This window comes from Prunus dulcis, chromosome 1, assembly GCF_902201215.1.
Source record: "Prunus dulcis chromosome 1, ALMONDv2, whole genome shotgun sequence".
NCBI lineage: Eukaryota > Viridiplantae > Streptophyta > Magnoliopsida > Rosales > Rosaceae > Prunus > Prunus dulcis.
In genome coordinates this window covers 6,334,568-6,355,617 of record NC_047650.1, presented here as the reverse complement: position 1 = coordinate 6,355,617, position 21,050 = coordinate 6,334,568, and the positions used below count along the sequence as shown (strand labels likewise).

General features: G+C 38.3%; 3 protein-coding genes across 6 annotated transcripts; all 3 read right to left on the bottom strand.

The window, feature by feature from the left end:
* Nucleotides 1-1,134: 1,134 nt before the first annotated feature.
* On the bottom strand, nucleotides 1,135-4,726 carry LOC117612536 (mitogen-activated protein kinase kinase 9-like). Of its 2 annotated transcripts, none has more exons than XM_034341231.1 (3): nucleotides 4,665-4,726; nucleotide 4,543; nucleotides 1,135-1,953 (listed from the first exon to the last, which is right to left on the bottom strand). In XM_034341231.1, exons 1-3 carry the CDS (start codon nucleotides 4,724-4,726, stop codon nucleotides 1,135-1,137), a joined length of 882 nt encoding a protein of 293 aa, XP_034197122.1. The 2 variants fall into 2 exon arrangements, with proteins under 2 accessions (XP_034197122.1, XP_034197114.1); XM_034341223.1 differs by lacking the exon at nucleotide 4,543 and adding an exon at nucleotide 3,687.
* Nucleotides 4,727-6,301: 1,575 nt separating this feature from the next.
* LOC117612552 lies at nucleotides 6,302-9,509 on the bottom strand. 2 transcript variants are annotated; one of them, XR_004583447.1, is made up of 4 exons: nucleotides 9,056-9,509; nucleotides 8,381-8,538; nucleotides 6,785-6,851; nucleotides 6,302-6,711 (listed from the first exon to the last, which is right to left on the bottom strand). XR_004583447.1 is itself a non-coding variant. In XM_034341240.1 (4 exons), the coding sequence occupies exons 1-3, from the start codon at nucleotides 9,300-9,302 to the stop codon at nucleotides 6,801-6,803; spliced, it is 396 nt and encodes a 131-aa protein (XP_034197131.1). In that variant the 5' UTR covers nucleotides 9,303-9,509; the 3' UTR covers nucleotides 6,302-6,711; nucleotides 6,785-6,800. The 2 variants fall into 2 exon arrangements, 1 of the variants encoding a protein (XP_034197131.1); XM_034341240.1 differs by having other exon boundaries at nucleotides 8,441-8,538.
* Nucleotides 9,510-11,355: 1,846 nt separating this feature from the next.
* On the bottom strand, nucleotides 11,356-19,698 carry LOC117627063 (adagio protein 1). Of its 2 annotated transcripts, XR_004585715.1 has the most exons (3): nucleotides 19,133-19,698; nucleotides 12,006-13,926; nucleotides 11,356-11,807 (listed from the first exon to the last, which is right to left on the bottom strand). XR_004585715.1 is itself a non-coding variant. In XM_034358960.1 (2 exons), the coding sequence occupies exons 1-2, from the start codon at nucleotides 19,390-19,392 to the stop codon at nucleotides 12,315-12,317; spliced, it is 1,872 nt and encodes a 623-aa protein (XP_034214851.1). In that variant the 5' UTR covers nucleotides 19,393-19,698; the 3' UTR covers nucleotides 11,359-12,314. The 2 variants fall into 2 exon arrangements, 1 of the variants encoding a protein (XP_034214851.1); XM_034358960.1 differs by having other exon boundaries at nucleotides 11,359-13,926.
* Nucleotides 19,699-21,050: the final 1,352 nt, after the last annotated feature.

The following is a 21,050-nucleotide window of genomic DNA, read 5'->3' as shown; positions in this document are numbered from 1 at the left end:
GTTGTACCAGCGTATGGGGAGATATTGTGATAGTATGGTATGGTCGCACGTGGCGTAGGTTATCCAGCGTGTTGACAGGCCCCATACGTGACGTTGGTAGTACCGGCGTATGGGGAGATTATGTGAAATACAGAGAAATGAAATAAGGTATTGCCTATGTGTGGAATTGAGTTTTAAGGAAGAACTATGTGTGGCTTGGTCCCTCAAGGGGGGTACGTAGACAGCCTAAGGTTATTAGGTGCAGCCGCAGACTAAATGTTAGTCATATTGTTATATGGAGATTGGTTCGGACCTTGTTGTTGGTCCTGAAATTTAGGTGAAAATGTGATTGTGTTAGGAGGCTAAAACCTCACATGTTGAAATTGGAAAGGTTAAATGATGCATGTTGAAATTTAGTAGTCATAATTCATATTTGAATTTATCGTTTGCCTTGTTTAAGGCATGAATTGATTTGTTAGTGTGTTTGGTAGTTTGTTGAGAATTATTGAAAGGCCGAAGGCCGTTTATGTGAATTGCATGAAATTATATTATGCATGCTGCCAGTTGTGGATATTAAATGTGTTTTTATGCAGGTTGTAATTTTGGGGATTGTTCAATTTACAGGGGAGACTCTGTCGAAATTTCGGCAGAAAGTCTCGTACCCTTATTCCAATTTGGAAAAAAAAAAGGTATAGCTTTAGAAGTGGGCCCGACATCAGGTGATGTCAGGAATTTTCACAGGATTCGCCTCGGGTTTTGGAAAATTTGGGGCGGTTCCTTTCAACATCCCTATTGCAAAACTAAAGTGACCTTTCTAGTTACTTGAAAAGTCAGTTAATTAACTTGATGATGTTTTAGCCAGAATTAATTGAAAGAAGCAGAGGAAATTTGATTTGCATTCTCTTAATCAAGTTTAAGTAAGGATAGTAGGATGCACATCATCAACTTGAAAAGATTGAAAGAAAATTAAGTAATTTCATAAAGAAAGAATCTGAATCCGAATCTGGCCCAGTATATACACAAAACTCAGAACCCTACAAACGGTAACTCGTGTACAAATCCAGCAACCCATCAGGAAACAGATATACTGGGATCTTTAGAGACGAACGGGTGGGTCAAAAGCTAAGTGACGGTCCACCGCTTTTCGGACTCCATCTACAAGCAACACTTCATGAAACTCCGAAACTCCTCCGACACCCCCTCGGGCAAGCTCGGAGGCTCTCCGAAACATATGGCGTACATAAGCGTGGCCCAGTTGGGTTTCTGACCCGGAGGCAACAACGGAAAGTGACCCATGTAAAGCTCCATCAGGGTTAGCCCTAGGCTCCATATGTCACCGGCGTAGCCACTGTAATTGCCGCCATAAGTATCCAGGTCAAATCTTTCCGGGCTCATGTAAGCACAAGTACCCACGTAGGAATTGCAGGGGTCCGAGGTCATGCATAGGATCTTGCTCACGCTAAAATTGGCGATTTTCACTTCCATGTTGCTGTTCACCAAAACATTTGCGGGTTTGATGTTGCGGTGAATGATCTTGTTGGTGTAGAGGTAGTTGAGGCCTTTAAGAACTTGGCGGGCGACGTGGGCAAGATTGGGCTCAGAGAAGGTGCCTTGGGCTTTAAGCAAGGTCTCGAGGATGCCGGAGTCCATGTACTCTATGAGGATCCCGATATCTCCCGACGACTTCTTAAAGATAGTGTGGCAGCGGACGACATAGGGAAAGTCGGTGTGGCGGAGGATCTCCATCTCGCGGAAGAGCTGATGGCAGACTGTGGAGTTGTTGGAGTCACTATGGACGAGTTTGAGAGCATAGGTGGTGGAAGTCCGCTTGTAATTTACCTTATAGACGGTGCCGCTGTTACTGTGGTCGAGGACTTGGAGTTTCTCGAGATCGTTGGCGGAGATAGCACCAAAGGAAGATTTGTTTGTGTCGGCGGTGGTAGGAAGGAGGGGAACGGAGAAACATGGGCGGCACTCGGTGTAACACCCTGACTCCAAATTAAGTGTCTATTTTAATTGATTTAAAATGAATACGAATTTACCCTTGGGATAGGGGTAAATTGGTCATTTTCTTATCCGGAAGGATTTTGGGACCACGAATGGTATTTATGGGTAGGTGGTACTGAGACGAATTCGTAGACACGTGGTAGGCTTGAAACGGAGTTGTAACGAACATTTGGCGATCAAAACATTATCAGTGGCAAAACTGTAAATATTTCAAACAGTTTGGTAAAAATCAGATTTTTTTCATCTCAACCCTCTCTCTCCTCGCGCGCGCTCAGCACTCTCTCTCTCTCCCCTCAGTCTCTCTCTCTCCCCGACACTGAACCTCTCTCTCCGGCTCTCTCAGCTCCGGCCATGGTAGGACACGAGACCAATCCCTTTAGCTTCGCCTCGAAGTCCCAGTCAAGACCTGCTAGTTTTCTCCGTCGGAAACCACGAACTCCGGCCACGAGCTCAACTGGTTCGAACTGGAGCTTTCCCATAGTCTCGCCGCCGTCTCCGCCTCCCAAACCCGGTGAAACAGGTGAGGGTTCTTCCTCTTTTTACATGCTCTAGCTATTTCTGGGGTACGATTGGATCGATTTTGAGTTTAGAAAACCGATTAGAAAACCTCGATTTTGGCCGAATTTCAAAGTGAAATTTCGGCCAGTTGCCGCCCGAATTGGACCTTCCCGTAGTTGAATGAAGTGATCCTGACCTTGAGTAGAAGCTAGGATAGGAAGGGTGAGCTCGGGTGTGGAGTTTTTCCGTCACAGGAATTACTCTACACACCCACGCGTTACCGGCGCGTACGGCGGCGCGTGGGTGAGGCTAGTGAAGATGCAATTTAACCCGATGAGATCCTTAGGTTGTCACGAGTGCATAAGAATTCGCGGATCTCAATTCGGACATCGTTTGACTATGGAACGAATTTTCGCATATTGTGCGTTATTCGGGTTCGATAGGTTCCAACCGTTAGATCTTTTCTGAATTAAAATATGTTGTTCTAGGTATTCCTAGGACCGTATGGGACTTCACGGATTATGAATCGGAGCCCCGGATGTTCCGATTCAATAATGCAAAGTTTGCGGGTTAGCGATAACCGTAAAATTATGAACGATTCCTAAACCTGTAATCGGACCTTAGGATTTTTCAACGTGCACGTACTAGGAATTTGGAAAATTAAAGTATTTAATTTGTGATTTTTGCTTCGACGTAATTTTATATTAATTAAAGATTCGTATCTCGAAATAGGTGTTTCGACAGCACGTACTCAGCAGGCAGGACCCTCACGTGGTCAAACAGCATGGGAATATTTGTGAGTGGACTTTGTTTTCTATCATATGCATGGTTTTATTGATGAAAGATTTTTGCATAATGTTTTAATGGCTTATTGAATATATTATATTCTTGAGTTGAATATGATGTTTGTATAGCGCTTGGCAATATATTGTAAGTTTGGCATTTTGGGGATCGTGAATGTGTTTTATAAGGATTTTAGGGAAGTATATATATATATATATATTCTCTATAGGCGAGATACTTGGGTTGTTGTAGTGCATTGTGGAAGAACTTGATTATGAGGGGTTGTTGAGAGAAGTTGTATGATTACACTATGTAAGTACCTTCTCCAGTTATTAGACTTTCCACACGCGGCGTTGGATGTTCCGGATTGTGAGACACTTTCCATATGCGGCGTTGGATGTTCCGGCGTATGGAAAGACTCTGTATAGTGTTTAGGGTCATCACCCATGGCGTTGGATGTTCCGGTGTGTGATGATCCAGTCTGCACGCGTAGGACATAGTTTGGGAGCTACACATGGCGTTGGATGTTCTGGTGTGGGAGCTTTGGAGTTTCGTCCCCCGGTTGGACCGCTCATCCCTAGACGCAGGATAGCACCTGGAAATCCTGCGGACTAGTCAAACGATCCCCCAGTTGGATTGTTTCCCCGGTACCTAGGTAGTGTGATGAGTATATTGTATAGCTATTTATAGTTATATTTATATATATATATATATATATATATATATGTAAATTTATATGTATATGTATAGTTGAGTGAGTGAAGAATTAGAGTTTTTCAGTGGTTTGGCAGGAGTTGTAAATTTGAGAGAATGGGGTTTATGAAGGAGATGATTTGTATTTTGAAAAGTTTTAAATGAATCATGTTTTGAGTAATTAAATATTGAATTGTGAACCTGCATGACTTGAGCATTATTTTTACACGGTGGGGTTACTATATTGTTTTAACTGCAAATCTGGTTTTTGTCCACTCACATGTTTTCTGTTTTGAGCCCCCCAGCCAGTAGTCGCTCCAGGAAGCGTGCAAGTGGTGTACGAGGCTCGAACTGTGAACCTTCCTAGTTAGGATTTGAGTAATTTCTTCTACTCAATTGTTCTTGTAATCTAAATTCAGTAGATGCTCTGTTATCGCCCATGATAAATTTTACTTGTGAGGCCGGAGACCATTTAGTTTGACTTGTTGAATTATGAAAGCATGCTGCTGGTTGGGATTTTTAATTTATGTATGTTGCAGGTTGAAAATTTTTGTTGGGTTTTGCTTAAATTACAGGGGAGACGCTGCCAAATTTTTGGTAGAAAGTCTCGGTTTCTTCGTAAGTGGGCCCGGCATCGGGTAGATGTCAGAACAAAGACGGGGTCCGCTTCGGTTTCCTGAAAATTCTGGGGCGGGTCCTGTCACTCGGAGGGTTCGGGCAAGGGGAGGCGGAGATTAAGCTGGCGGCGTTGTCGAATGAGAGCCATTTGTTTCTAATTTGGTTGGGGATGTGTTGGTTGTGTGGGTGTGGAGTGGAGTGGAGTGGATTGTTTATAAAGGCTTTCCTTTTTCCAAATAGAAGTAGAAGAGAAAAGAACTTGCGGGCCAAGCAGCCGGCATCATCCAAATGGATCCCAACTTTTTCGGTTTAGGATTATTTTCCTTTGTTTTATTAATTAATTTAAACATAATTATCTTTTATATAATATTAATTAGTAAAAATCCCAGTTCTTCTCTCTCTCTCTCTCTCTCTCTCTCTCTCTCTCTCTCAACAATGAAAGTAAAAATTAATTGTCATGGAATTTTGAGTTTTAAACTAGTACATTAGAGCACTTCCAATTTGCCCCTTGTCATGGCACCGGGGGGAGCTACTATTCACGTGAATAGTGGTTGCCCCATGTTTCCAGCAGTTGCCCTTTGCCATGGCAAATACTATTCTTTTTTTTTACAACTTTTTTTACTTAAAAAATTAATTTGTATAATATTTTCGAATAAGATTTTTGGGTTCCTACGCGTCAATACTATTCATATTGGATAAGAATTTCAGTTTCAAATTTCAAATAAATTTCAAAATTCATATCGAGTATTGGTTGGTATTTATAGAAAAAAAATTCAATATTTTTTTGGTATTTTTTTTTCATTTTTTATTGCACAAAATTGGCTACCGTTGGATTGGAGGAAAAAATCTGATCAAAGAGGCCAAAGTGCGACACGTGAAAGAGAGCCGTTGACGGCACTTTAAAACTTGGGCCAGCGCTCAGGCAAGCCTTCCCTTCATGCCAGCCCAAGTTGCTGGGTCCTCACACAACCCAAACCCCACCCCACACCCACCCACCAAAAAGCCCTCCCCTTGGTCCCTTGCTAGAATCTAATAATACATTAATGTCATCGTAGAGAGTGATTTAAAATCCAACCCTATTACCAACTTTCTACTCAATTTTCATAAATGGAGAGAGACTGAGAATATTTTAGAACCCAATTAATGTTAGAACTAGAGAAAAAGTTTAATTCTCTGTCATTGTAATTTTCTAGTAATAAAAGACTAGAAGAAAAACAGAGCATATGATACCTTAGTACCATCACTTATATTCAGAAAGAGAACTTAGTACTGTGTGTGAAAACCCTCCTTCTCGTTATAGTTTAAACTATCACTTATATTCAAAAAAAGAGAGAGCGAGCATGCCCTTTTTTTGATAAAGATAGCGACGATGTCATAAAGGAGAAAACTTGTCTACACCCGTTCTCACACTGGCTATATCATGTCGCATGGACCATAGGCCATATAGGATTTCTCCATACCAGAAAAACAAGAAGCACTGCACTTGAGAAACTGCCCTTTTTAGTCTAAATTTGACAAGAACACTGCCGTTTTAGTTTCAGAGCCATGATAATCATCCACCAAGTTATCTGATCCGTCTCTAGGCAGCTTACGTTGTTAGTACATTACCCGATCTTGTCTCATACACAGAACACTACTGATTTATTGGGTTCCAAGAATCGGGGAAACCAAAAACAAAAAACCTGCCTTCTTAAACGATTAGAAACTGATATCATAGTCATGATTTTGAGTTGAGGAAAGCTGTAATTCAGCAGAGTTGAGGAACAAGAAGAAAACATACCCAAAAAATTAATTCCACAATCATAAGCTGCAAATTATAGCCTTCACGAATAATACAAATACACCAACAAGCCGATGGTACATTACCCACAAATAAAAATAAATAAGCTGGCAGCTTAAAGGAGTACAAGAACACAAGTTTGGCTGAAAACTATATATTTAAATGAGATACATGACTTACAAACTGTTAGATAACCAAACTCAGCTGTTGCAGAAGGCAGAGAATTGCATAACCAGAACCCCGAAACTTGGTTGGACTCTGTGTGTACCCAGATGCACTTCTACTCCATACATAACTATTTAGATGTACTATACTCAAAAGATGTCTGCACGAGCTCTCCCTTGCAATTAATTCTGCAAGCCAACATATACTTTCACAGTTGAAAAGCTAAAAAAACATGGAATTTAAACATCATGTTACCTTTACCTGTCCAGTTAGCACGTTACACACTCTGCATTTTGCTAGATATCTCTTTTGGTTTCTCGCCCTTCTCCTGCAATCAAGTACAAGGATCAAGTCATTGGTTATAAATAACAAAAAAAGGATAAGCTAAATGTTATCATGAATTCAAGTTGGCAAAATACTATCCCAAAATGAAAAAGCATATGCACAGTATCCTCGAATATAGGCAATTGTTAAATTAAAACAGTTATTTCAATCTATTTCAATCTGACTCGTATTTTCAGATGAAGTGCCTCTTAATGCTGGAGAGCAAGTTACACTAACAGCCCTTAGGGTTAGAAGAATGAATACAACGACTGGAAGGACCTACCTTCTATTTCAGTACTCGCATTGACAACCTGCCCCAAATAAGTACAGGGGGTATTAGTGAGGTAGGGATTTCAATCACGGAGAGAACATCTGTTATGGTTCTCACATCAGAGGAAGGCAGTGGAAAAGGACGGGAAAAAAATACAAAGTGGGGAGTAAAAATCAATAGTTAAGGGGAGCTAAGTATGTGAAAACTAAAAGTGGGGGTTATTGTGCAGTAAACCGCTGATGGATTTTGTAATTAAGAAACTTGGGGTGATAATAACAACTAAGATAACTCTAGAAGCGTTGTGGATCTAGTTTTAGAAAATGCAAGAGGTCCATGTATACAGACATATATTAATTAGAAACGGAGAAGGGACCCGCCTACAACTCATAAAACACAGGTGCTTCTCTAACAAGGTCACAACTGCAGAATCAGAAAGTCAAGATGCTCTAAAACACAAGTAGAAACCTTGAAGACCAGAAGTCATAAGACTGAACTTATTCAACACAAGTTTAGCACTCATTGGGCACATTCTAAGCAACTTCAATACTTTTATTACATATCAGATATGTTCTTTGTAGATAATCAAGGCTTACATTTTACCAAAAAAAAAAAAAAAAAAAAGGACGATGTTCTTGCAAAATATCTTACGACTGAGTAGCAAATTAATACTTAAACTGGTTAAATTAAAATTGAATACTCTGGTCATTCTGTTTAACATGGGAAGAGGAACAAGTGTTTGTAGTGTAATTATGCGCTTTCTTTCTTATCGCCAGTATTCCTTTACCCTTGTACCATGATGCGAATCATATTATATCGATTATTGCTGAAGTTTGACCACCAAGTCTCAATAAGAGTTTGAAGTTGCAAAATGTTAATACTACTATAACATCCCCAGAATGACCTTTTTACAGATGACAAGATTAATTTAACATATGATACTGACATACTGTAAAGCTTTAAGGGACCTACATATTGGCCATCTTTGCGTTCAGAACCTGTTATAAAATAGTTTTTATAAATAAAAACAGCAAGGAGCAAAACAATAACCTTTTTTGGCCAGATAATCTGAAAACCCTAATATTCATAGCATTGTGCAAAAGAAGACTTCATAAGATAAGAACTTAATACATAAGTATTGATTGTACGAGGGTGCATAATAAAAGAAAGGACAATGAAATAATACAATAAATGAAACTCTGCACACTTCAATCTATACAGTGCTCAATTTGACAACAAATTCAACTTAAGTTGTTAAACATTACCGCATAAAATCGCAACAGAAAGCAAATAAGTCGTAGGAATGCAAGCAATCAAATGCTTACCAATCCCTTGCTCTCATAATAATCATCTAGTGCCCACTGATATTTTGACTGATTCAACCCAAACCAACGTGCCAAATGGTCATCCAAACTTGAATGTGCTGCAAAATAACCAAAAACACACCGCCATCAGCTGTAGAGAAGAAAATATCCACCAAAAATTATACATGATGCAGGGTTGGTGACACTACAAAACGAAAATTCAGCTTGCTGAATATTTGCTTTTCTGTTTCTGCAAACCAAAAGATAAGAAATAGCACAGAAACCACAACACTGCATAATCTATTATCCGTTTACTTATCAGACATAGGTTATAAAATACCAATGAGCTCTGCTTACTTTCAAGCATGAAAGATATAAATAAATCAACACAGAATTTTAAATAAAATAAAATAAATTAGTTTTCCTAACAAAGACCATTCTTCTCACCATTTACTAAAATCTTTACAGTAAAATCCCATCTTGGGTTTTCTTTCATTTCATTCATTCGAGCCGAACAATCCCCAATTTCCCTTCCTTTTCCTCTACTTTCCCAACCACCAAACAGAGCACAGCAAAAAACCAAAAAAACAAGTCACAAAAAAGACTAGAAAAACAAGTAACAAAAGCATGCATTACCCTTCTGAACTTTGTTCACGGCATTCTTAAAAACCCCCAAGACAGAGCCATTGGCGGCAGAATCTGAAACAGCCATAGGCTGCACCAATTGCTGAGGCGGCGGCTGAACCGGAGGTGGGGCCACCTTCTTGGGGGAATCAAAGACCGGTTCAGGTGGTTTTGGTGTGGAGGGTGGAGTCATGAACACAGTGTAAGGGCCAATCTTGCCGATCATTGGTGGGGGAGTGGAATCTCTGTTGATAGCCATCAATCGGGGTCTGTTTGGTTTGGAGGAAAAGGAGAGAGAAAGTAAGAGAAAGTGAGGGAAAGTGGTGAGAGATCTTGTTGTGGGTTTTGAGTGTGAAGGGAAGTGGAGTGGTTTAGAGTTAAGAGAGTGAGTGATTGGTGTGAGTTGGTAGATAGAAGAAGAAAAAGAAGCTTACTGTGGACTGCACGCCAAACCCAACTGGTCAGATCTTTGTCTTTCTGAGTATTTATTTAGTATTTACGGAATATTTTCTTCTTTTCTTTTTAATAAATATTTTGGGAGTGTAGTAACCCTGTACCGATCTGGCAGTGGCAGTATGATATTTTGCACTTTCTTCATGAGTTTCACATCACTTCTACAAAATCGTTTGAGGTTTTCAAAATTACCCTAACATCCCTTGAGTTTTCACATTACTTTTACAAAACCCCTTTTATAAACTTTTTACCTAAAAATTACTCACATCATTAAAAGAAAATTATCCAAATGATAATGTAGACTTCAGACATTAGCTTGTACATACACTCGAGGACTAATTGTTGAGGTTAATTTTGTCATTTGAAGAAGTATTTTAATTAAATCATCAATTTTTTCAGCCGAAAATGAAACAAAGAGGTTTTGTAAAAAACATTTTGAAACTTCAGGGGGATATTTTATAAAAACAACACAAATCTTATGTAGTGTTAATATAAATAACTTCAAAAACAAATATAAATAGTAAATTTGCATCTTGAGGCTCAAATAGTTTGTTACTGGTCAAATATATCCTTTTACTTAAGTCAGTCAAATTGTCTGAGAGTAAAAGTAAGGGAGTTTGGACCACTGCCAGATCTATTTGAGGGTGAGTAAAGGTTATTGTAACCCTATTTATCCTTCTTTTTTTATTATTCATGAAGTTCTATTGATGTTCTTTTGAGCAAAATATGCTATGCGGGCAAATTATTTGATAAAAGTCATCTGAGAGTCGAAGTGGCGTGGATTTGGGGCAGCCAGACGGCCATGTATAAGAGAGTTTCGACAGATGGTAATATTACATTTACCATAAATTCTTTTGTTAGCTAATGTTATATTTACCATACATTCTTTTTCATGGTATTCCTACCAACAGAAGGGGATATGAGAAAGCAAGCAAGGGATGATGCTAAACTCAAAGAAAAAAGAATGTCATTTAGACCGAATTGCACCCTCTATTACAAAAATCGATATTATCTTCAACTTAACCACCTATAAAATCTAACAAGTGCGAAATTTTATCACAAAAAATCTCAAGACTATTAGTAATAAAACTATTCATTACATATTGTATTTTAAGTTATCAAATTTCCAATATGAAGCTGTATCTTCTCGACATCCTGTTGGATGGGTTCGATATCCAAGCAAGCTCTCTCTCTCTCTCTCTCTCTCTCTCTCTCTCTCATTTATCACGTGATGAGAGATGGCGGCACAAAGGTGGCTTTGAAGGTTTATCGTATTTTTTGGATTCCAACTTGCATATAAATGGATTTCCCGAGACAACCTAAACTTTTCTGGAGAACTCCGTTTCCACTGTTTCCCATGAAAGAACAAAAAAAAGCAACTTGTCTATGAATAGTGAAACATGAATGCTATCACACTGTTTCAATATTTCAGTTTCCTTCACACTATTGAGAGAATGAAGAAATCTAATCAGCCAATTACAGGTTAGTTTTAGCCTTGAATTGGAGGGTAGATTATGGGGTCGACTTGTAACTGACAACTTCGTAACTTTAATATGCCAGCTCCCCTAATCCAGGCTCCAACACCATCCAACATTCTCCGTACCATGTAACTTCATCAAACATACACAGACGGACCAGAGGCATAATCTTGAGTTTCACTCTACTACCAGACACCCAGAGTAACCTACTAAAGTGTTGGCGAGGCCACGAGACTGAAATGAGAACCTACAACTACAAAGGACTGACTACTAAAAACCCTAAAATAAAAAGTAGCATCCAGAAGAATGTGAAACACAAAAGTTCAAGGGGAAAAAGCATGTGGAAAGAAAGAAAGTAAAATGCTTCTAAGAACACATGAATGATATTCTAAAGAAATCAAATCATCTTTATCCTTGGTCTAGAATTTGTTCGCTCCTAACCCACTTAAAGCAAAAGCAGAGGCAAGACCCATCCCAATCAGTCATTATCATTCCACCAATTGCAATGGCCTAATGTCATCAACTCAGCAAGTGCATACAAATGGGAACAACAGGACCACAGCCACAGTCGAATTTACAAAACAGAAAGAAATGCATCTGGCTGAGTACAAAAGACGAAACTGTATACAACATCAAAGAGAAACTAAAGAGCAAAGATCGGGGCAGCAAACAAAAGAAGCCACATTCCTTCAAGGCTGAAAAATGTCAAATCTCAATAAACCATCTTGGTAACTTGATCTGCACCCCAAAATGGCACCTCCATGTTCTGCAGAGTTGGGGTGCTGGCTTCTTCAGAAATCTGCCTCACAATCTTTGCTTGTGTATCTTTTAAGCTGGATGACACGTTGTAAACGAATGAAGGATAGATGAACAAAGGATTCATTACATAAAGAGGACTAGCAATACATTACTATAAACATGCATCATTTTCTCCTTTGGTTCAAATTACAGAACCTAATTAAAATAACACATACGCATAATAAGACTAAGCCTACATATATAAACCTACCTGTCCATTATATACTACTAACCTGACAAGGAAGAATTAATCATTTGTCCGTACTGAAGGGCAGTCTCACACAAACCTCACAAAAAACAAACATGGTTCAAGTCACTCTTGAAAATAATTGAAAGTTCATCCGAGCCAGGGCAATTCCATATAAGAAATGTGCAGTAGAATAACACCCAAAACAAGTCCCGACTAAAGTAACATTTGTCAAGAGCTATTAGTGACTGAAGCAGCAATCTCTGCCTGGCTGAATCCTCAGAATGATCTCAAATCTTGCAGTTTAAGGCTTATGTGACCCTTGGTTACAGCGTGTTCCCATATACACTCTTAATCAGATTACAGAGTTTGCCAGCGAAAGCTCATGGAGTTCACTTAACATCCACTCTTCTCCAGTTTGACCACCAAGGACAATTGCCCTTGTCCCTCCAACAACACAAGTACTATGTCCCCAAGCGAATCTTGGGGGTCGCCCAGGTACATTTAATATCCTCCATGTAGGTTTTTCATCCGTTGGATCCAAGAGATAAAGTTGTGAGGCAGAGTGAAGACCAGCAACTGAACCACCAAAGATCAGGATTCTCCCACCTGGGAGGCTCACTGCTACATGATCAAGTCTAGGCGGAGGAGCCATACCCCCTGGATTTCCAGCACCGGGCATTCCACTCCCTGTAACACACCTCCAACACGGTTCGTCCTCACTCAGATCCATTGTGAACACATCACTAGAACGAAAACGAAGTGGTCCACTTTTGGCCAGGCCCCCAAACATCAAAATTTTCCTACCACCATATACAGACAGCGTATGACCCAATCTGGAAGGAGGTTTCCATGCTACTGGTATCTCTCTCCAAATAGGTTTCTCCATTGAGAGATCAAGCAAAAAAGTATCACTAAGGAGTACTCCAGAATCTGCACAACCACCTGAAACTATCAGCTTGGTGCCATCAAGAGTGCAGGAACTGTGCCATGATCTTGGGAGCGGAGGAGCCAACCCAGATATTTCACGCCAAGTTGGAGGCTTTGCATCCAAATCCAGTACAAAAACATCATTTAGCAAGCCCTGCCTTCCACAGCCTCCAAATACCACCAAATGGGACCCATTCACACAAGAAAGTGTATGACCCCAACGGCCAGGAGGAGGAGAGCTCACTTGGACATGCTGCCACTCTGGGTTACTGGCATTTAGATCCAATACAAAGGTGTCATTCATTGGTTGCATATTGACCCCTTCACCACCAAAAAGGACAACACGATTGCCAACTGCACAAGCACTAAAGTTACATCGAGAGGGTTCAACAGAACCTCCAACAGTCACCTTTCTCCATGTTGCTGCTTCAAGAGTGGTCAGCTCCCGTGCCAGCCTACCCCACCCTAGCCTCTTTGCACCAGGCACAGCCTCTAAAACACGAGTTGTCTCACTACCCCATGCATTTTGGCAGACCATCCTCCAAAGGTCTTCATTCTTTGAAAGGTCATACAGTCTCCTACAGACTGACCCAATAGATGCAATGTCTCTAGGCGCCAACTTTGAAAGAATCTTGAGAGCAAGAACCTCGTCACTCAATTGCAACATCCCACAAACCCCACGACATATGTTTCGCTCCCCCAAGAGAACAGCAGGACGAAAAGCAGAAAGATAAGAACGAAACCTGTCAGAAGATTTTGCAGACTCCTTGATTGAAGTACCAGGAACTGGACCTAGATCAATATCTGCCTCTGTGAAGAACTGGATTCCAATGACGTGCGTTATCATATCATCATCCCCATATATAGGTGTCAGCCGCAATCTATTCATCATAGGAGATCCATCTTTCCTAAAGTTTAATAACTCGCCTTGGAATTCAATACCCTCCTCCAGACATCTTTTAATTTCTGAAACTACTGCAGAGTCCACTAGTGGATGCCTTCTTTTTGCGAATGGCCCTCTATATTGCAAAAATCGACTGTAGAAAAGGGCACAAAATCAGTACAAAACAGAGAAAGGGAGAAGTGAGAGATGCATTATTTCTTTAAGCTAACATCCAAATCCAACAAAAGAGAGCCCGCAAACTAAAAGGAACACAAAAGCACTATTTGTGATATCTCCAAACATAAAACAATTATACTATTTGCAGCAGATAGCAACAAACTCAAAGTTCAGTTACTGCTTCAAGGCCTTTAATAAGGTCAAGTTTAATCACAATAGAACCAAATGTCAAAGATATAGTAAAATTTAAACTGACCTCCCCAAAAATCAGGCTATTTTACAGCAGTCTCCTTTACACTTTTGCAGCTTTGCTATTGTTGTTTTGACTCAATTACTGTCATTGTTGATTTAATCTCGATTTTGCAATACTATATAACGGAAAGCAACAATTTTATCAGATATATGAATAATAACATAGATTACAACTCTCGCAAGTACTAAAAAATTGTGAAACTTCAATCTTTTGTTTTCCCACAAGGTCAATCTACTTCGGATACAATAATAACAACAATATTTTCTCCCATGGACCACACACTGCATCTGATTCTTAAGGCCCATGATGGATCAAATTCTAAGAATCACAAGGACAGTGTTATTCTTTTCATGACAGATGACTATTAAGATTAATTATCCTAAGCTAAGGACAAAGACTGGGGCAAGGTCATTGATACCTGATGCAGGACGCGTAGGACCTAAATTTATTAGTTCCCTAATGTATTTGTTAGTTTCCTAGATTCTCTAGTTTTCAAAGTTCTAGTAGGATTTCTACTTTTCCAGATTTCTAGTTTTAAGTTTCCTATTTTATTTGGGTTAGGATTTCTGTTTAAGCAAGGGATTTTTATCCTATTATGTCTAGGTTTTAGTTTGCTATAAATACTCCCATGTAGTTCTTTAAAATTCAGATTTGAATGTTGAGTAAACCTTTCCTAGAACTCTCTGATTTCGTCCCTTCAATCTATATTTTCTTCTCCTTGACCTCCGATATTCTTCTTTGTTCTACTGTTTCTGCCCTTTGTCTCGTCTTTTCGATCTATATTTCTTCTCCTCGGTCCCTTATATTCTTCTATGTTCTATTGTTTAAGTGCTTTATCTAACACCTACGGGCTGTACTAAATCAATACCATAATCACAAATTCAAAGGCTCCGATTCTATTAGGAATGTTCTATTAATTGCATCAAGTGCGAGAGAACCATTAGATAGTTGGGGTTCTGTTCACATGACCCAACGAAGAGTAGTACTCTTCCAACAGGAGTCAAGAAGGATGTGTTGCTTTAACAGTGGATGGTCAACCCAATAAAAATGCTAGTACATGAACAATCAGGATCAAGACGCATGATGTAAACAATCTTTTTAAAACCAAAACAGTGAAAGCGCCTCTGGTACGAATATTTGAAAAGACAAAAGCAAAAATATGAATTTAGCAATACTATTTGAAACATGTCAACCCAATAAAAATGCTAGTACATGAACAATCAGGATCAAGACGCATGATGTAAACAATCTCTGGTACAAATATTTGAAAAGACAAGCAAAAATATGAATTTAGCAATACTATTTGAAACATTATCCCAAACAAAATGTTACATATAGCTAAACAAGAAGCCTATTAGTGAGTGAACATACTTAAAAAATGAACAACTCAAACTCAAGATTTTGGGTTTGATTTTCATGAAGTATGTAAAATTGATATTTCAATGAACACATGACTTTAAAAATCTACAAGTCTCCTTCTTAAGCCCTTTCCATAAGAACCAAAAGGGATTGCATTGTTCAGGCCACCTCACGATGTGGTCGAAGGATCAAAACCGACTAATTTTCAGATTTCCATTTACGAGATTTCAGCTCTTCTGATTTTTCGCATGGATAATTCTTAAATGGAAATCTTAATTTAGAAGAGTTGTGTTATTAGACCGCATTGCAGTTGGTCCAAACAGTACGATCCCTTTTGCATCAGCCTTTTTATACTTCTTTCAGTCCAATATGTCCCAACCCGAAATGATGATTAAGAATCAAACCCGAAATGATGATTAAGAATCAAACCCTCTCCTCTACAACATAGCCGTTAAAGGCAAAATTCATCACTGTAGGATATTTAAATACAAAATAGTTCAGATAGATATATTATAAACGCTTGATAATTGACTAGGCTTGCTTCATCAACATCCTGATAGCTTAGTTATGCCTAAATGTGATGATCAAACATTCTTGGACTGGATTAGATTTTTTTCTCAAGCTTTTCCTTCTAAAACTCCAGACGCTTGTTCAAGATCTTAATAACTCATTTATGCCACGAACACAAAGAGGCTCGCAAACTGGCGCATTTAGGAATTTCCAAATGAAAATTCAAATATTTATTTGTAAAGTATAAGAAAGAATTCAAGGGTGTTGCATCTAAATCATGTTTTTTTTTTTTTTCGTAATTTAATATCATGCAGGTCACAAGTATAAGTGTTGACTAGTAAGGAACTCGGCATAAGCAGGTGACCTTCAGTGTCTAACACCGTATAAAATATTGAAGACTGCACTACTCTTAAGTGCATGTAAAATGAATAAAACCCATCAGAAAATCTAACATGGTTTCTGTTAATATTCCATGATAGCGTTAACACAGATCTTTTCTACACCTATTTAATTCTGATAGTGATTGGTGCACAATTTTGTATTCAATTTTATGTCTAACTCTAGACTGAAGTCGAATCATGTCAAGGAAACTTGAACCTCATTTTTCATGATCAAGCATGCCCCCTGGTTGCACAAACTTTTTGTAAAACACTTCTAGTTTATCTACTACTTCGTTAAAACCCAAGGGGACACTTCACTTGAATCAGGTTGGATATGTATAACAATGTCTGTAACCTCCAACAACATACTCCTTTCTACCAACACAATCTTTATGCTTAAGCAGTATCATGACATGGCAATTCAGTGGTGAATATATAAGCTTTATCCTACTTTAAGCTGGCCAATTACTTCATGGTTGCTAAACGCTTATGAAGATTTTCATATAAGGTAGGAAAAGCCTATGATAATAGATGTTTTTAAGAGACAGTACGGTGCATCTAAAACACTAAGGAGACTCGTTCTCTTTCTTCTTTATGTACTTTTAATCCATGCAAAATCTTAATAAAACTTGTTCAACAATAAGCATTTGTTGTAACGCAACTATTTACGACAATGGTAGAAAATTAGAAGGATCATGTAAGATACCATCTAGAATATGAATCTTGATACAATTAAAAGTTCGACTAGAACTGTAACCAAGGCACACCTGAACCCAACACCAAACCAACTTGGACATTTATCACATCTTTTTAAAAGAAAAAAAAGGAAAGGAAAAAAAGAGATTTAGTTATATACCCATTCTTAGCACTAGTGATATAGATAAACCCTACACCATTTAATTTCTATAAACAAAACCCCCACACAATCCTAAACAATTAGAAATCAGAAAGATGGATAAAAACAATAATGAAGTTAATCCAAAATAAGCAAAAAGAAAGAATAATGGAAGAAAGAACTTCCTCATATTCCAAGACAACAGCATTTCACAATATGCAGTCAATCCTATATTATTAAGAAAAAAACATGGAAATGTACTCATTTAAGTTATATCCAATAATTGCATAAGTATGCAACTAGAAGATAGTCAACCCAAAACCAAAATAATATACCCTGGTTTCCAATAACCTAAACCAAATGTTCCGATCGCTGACCAAATGTAGAGATTATGCATGCCAACACAATCTAAATCCCAAGATATCCAAGGGAAAAATCCATTTTCAGAAGAAAAAGAAAAAGAATAAAATGTTTGCATATCTTTATGGTGTTAATAGATGATAGCATGCACAATTCATTTCCTAGAAAGAAATATACACAAATAAACCTTTACCTAAAGAATCTTTGGAGGTGCTAAATTACAAGTATAAAAACAAAAACAAATTCATGCCATATTAAACAGGTTCAGAGATATTCCACAGATACATGATACTAATATGGCAAATAACCATGACACACATGAAGCCTTTACATATAAAAAAAAGTTCAACTAACAGATAAAGCACCTAAAAAACACACCTAAGATGTAATTTGTCAATAAAATTACTACCACTAATAGATTTGAAGAAAGATAAAAGCTTTGACTTCAACAGTATGATAGAGTGTAACTAAATCAAACCAAAAAGAATGCAATCTGTGTCAATGAACTTGCTAATAGCTCTCAAGCATTATAGAAGCAGCTAGCAAATTCGCCACACTACTCTAGAGTAGAGGTGGAGAAGGCCTCATATAAAAATAAACTTAATAAGATATGATATATAAAAAAAAACAAAAACCTTCTGGCTAGTATTTTGGTACCACTGCCGGTGTGGTGGAAAAGAACAACAGAACTTTTGAAGATAGGGAAGAAATTTACGTTTTCATTTGGGGTAGCATTAGATGTTAGACATCCTTGTGGATGTCTAAGCACTCTAGAGATGTTACCTTTAATATGATTCATCGACTGGGGTGAAGTTCTATATTGAATGTGGCTTGTTTTGTTCCTTTTGCTCTGTATTTTTTAATTGGTGTACCTAGATGGACTACCTGTCCATTCCATTTTCAATTATTTCCTTTCTTTTATCAAATTATCTTTTATAATCAACACTAATATCAAAAACTATGATAGAAAAGGAGCAACAGGATGACAAGCCCAACAAGGCAACGCCCAAAGATTAGAACAAAACCCTTTGCATTAAATTTCGTTATAATTATGTCCTGAAATTTATCATTTTCTTTAACAACTACAGCATGAGAGAGACTACAGGAAACAACATGCCGTATCTCTAGTCTCATAACCCCGTTATGACTACCTATCTGACCACATCAATTAATAAACCAATTACTCGCAACTCCAATTTGCTTCTTTGCATTCAATTTACGAGCCCAAACAAAACCCTAGACAACTCACAAGCGCATGAGCTCCCAAATGCCAACCACAACCACGACAGAGAAANAACTATTCAATCCACAAAACCCATCATGCAGCTCCTCTAACTAAGCGAAAAATAACCGCCCCACGGTTTTCAGCAGCCAAAAACAAGCATTTCCAACAACCCCAATTCAACCCCCCAATCAAAACCAAACATTCAACCACAAAACCCCCAATTCAAACCCTAAAATCAAAAACCCAAAAGAGAAAACTGACCAATTGCGACCGAGAACCTCCTCCGCTCGGTACCCGGTGACCATTTCGAAGACGGTGTTGACGTAGATGATGGGATGGTCCGGGTCGAGGGCATCGGTGACGACGAACCCGCACGGCGCCGTCCGGAGCATATTCTCGACGGGGAAGGGAAGCGGGCCGGGGCCGGGGCCCGAAACTTCGTCGTCGTCGTTGAAAATCAAGCTCCCTTCCTCGTCCTCCTCTTCCTCGGCGCTCAGATCCGAATTGCTATCCCACTCCATTGTTGTTGCTTGTTATTAGTCGAACGGTGAATTGGTCTTCTCCTTCAACCCATGAGAAATCAATTGAAATTGTGAAATTGTTGTTCCGCAAAACGCAGAGAGATCGATTGTCCGGAAACGGAAGGGAAGGAAGGAGGTGGAGAGTGTGTGAAAGGTTCGGGGATACGAGCGAAGCGAGTGGTGGGCAGTGTTTTTGCAAGTTAGCTCAAGCCTGCCTAACGGATGGTCGGCTTCATTTTAACGACTTTGGTCTATATTTTAGCCCCAAATGGTAATAAATAAATAAATAAGAAGGAGAATTCTCTGTTTGGGTAAAATTAAAAAATATATATTATGAATTGTAGGTCGGTGGTGGGGCTACCGGGTTAGGAGAAATTAGAACAATAGAAGCTAGAGGTGCGCACCGTTTTGATTATTGAAGGTAACAGACTAGTGGAAATTGGTCTTGATTTGCAGATAAATAATTTCAGGTTCGAACACTGCATCTTGTTAGTGTGTGAGAGAAAACCTCTCCCTATTTCTAACTTTGGCCAATTAAAAAAAAAACACTAGACAAAACTATGTGAATTTTGAGATTTGTTTCAAATTGGTACCCAACTTGAATCTGCAAATTCGTATCCGATCCGTTTCTAATGCTTACGTGGCACGTAGTCCATGTTAGCACTACAACTATATCCACATGTGCCACATAAGCATTTAACAAATTTTCTAGTAGCTCACTTCGAATTATATGATGCTTTTCCAACACAAAATTATATGATGCATACCGAATATGAATTGATAAATAAAATTTGACATTCTGATTATAAATGGATTAAGATTCATGAAGCTAATTCGATTTGTTTACATGTTTATTTACAAATGCTTGCTCACACATTGCAACGCACCATTCTTTACAACAAAAATTTCATACACATACCCAACAACAAATTAACAAACGTCTCTATAGGACGACTACATAGCCGATATTACATTAGCTTTTGAAAACCTTGTATATGCCAGTCTTATGATTTAAAGAACTCCACTAAAACTGGTTCTTGAGCTTTTAATTTGTACCACTATCAATTTTAGTTTGAGTATGAAGAAGTATGGATAAGGACAAAGTAACTTAGATCATACATTATTCCTGAAACACAATAAATATAAAGTGATTGTTTTGATTATTTGTATGGAGGTAATAGAAATGTTGAAGAAGTATTTTCCTTGCAGAGGCTTCCTTTCTAGGCAACACTCCATCTTGCTTTCTTTTTACTTTTCTTACACGAGCTTATAAAAACAAAGTGGGTAAAGGCATTGCATATGGAAAGGTCATAGGTTTTACCTTCGGTAGCTCGTGTATCTACATGAATGAGTTTTTTTTTACTGCTCCGTTTAGATGAGGGAATTGCAAATTACATAGAATTCTAAAATGATGGAATTTAGATTTCCGTCATTTCAATTTCTGGCAATTGAAGATTTCAGTGTTTGGATTTATGTATGTCGAATTTTGTAAATAATGGGAATTGAAAATTTCAATGTTTGGATAGCTCATGTAAATTATAAATGACAAACATTAAATATTTCAAAAGAACAAAAAAACTGATAACCGACATAGAAGGAATTCCTCGAAGTATAAAATAACATATCGTTTGATGAACTAAATAACTCAACTTAAACAA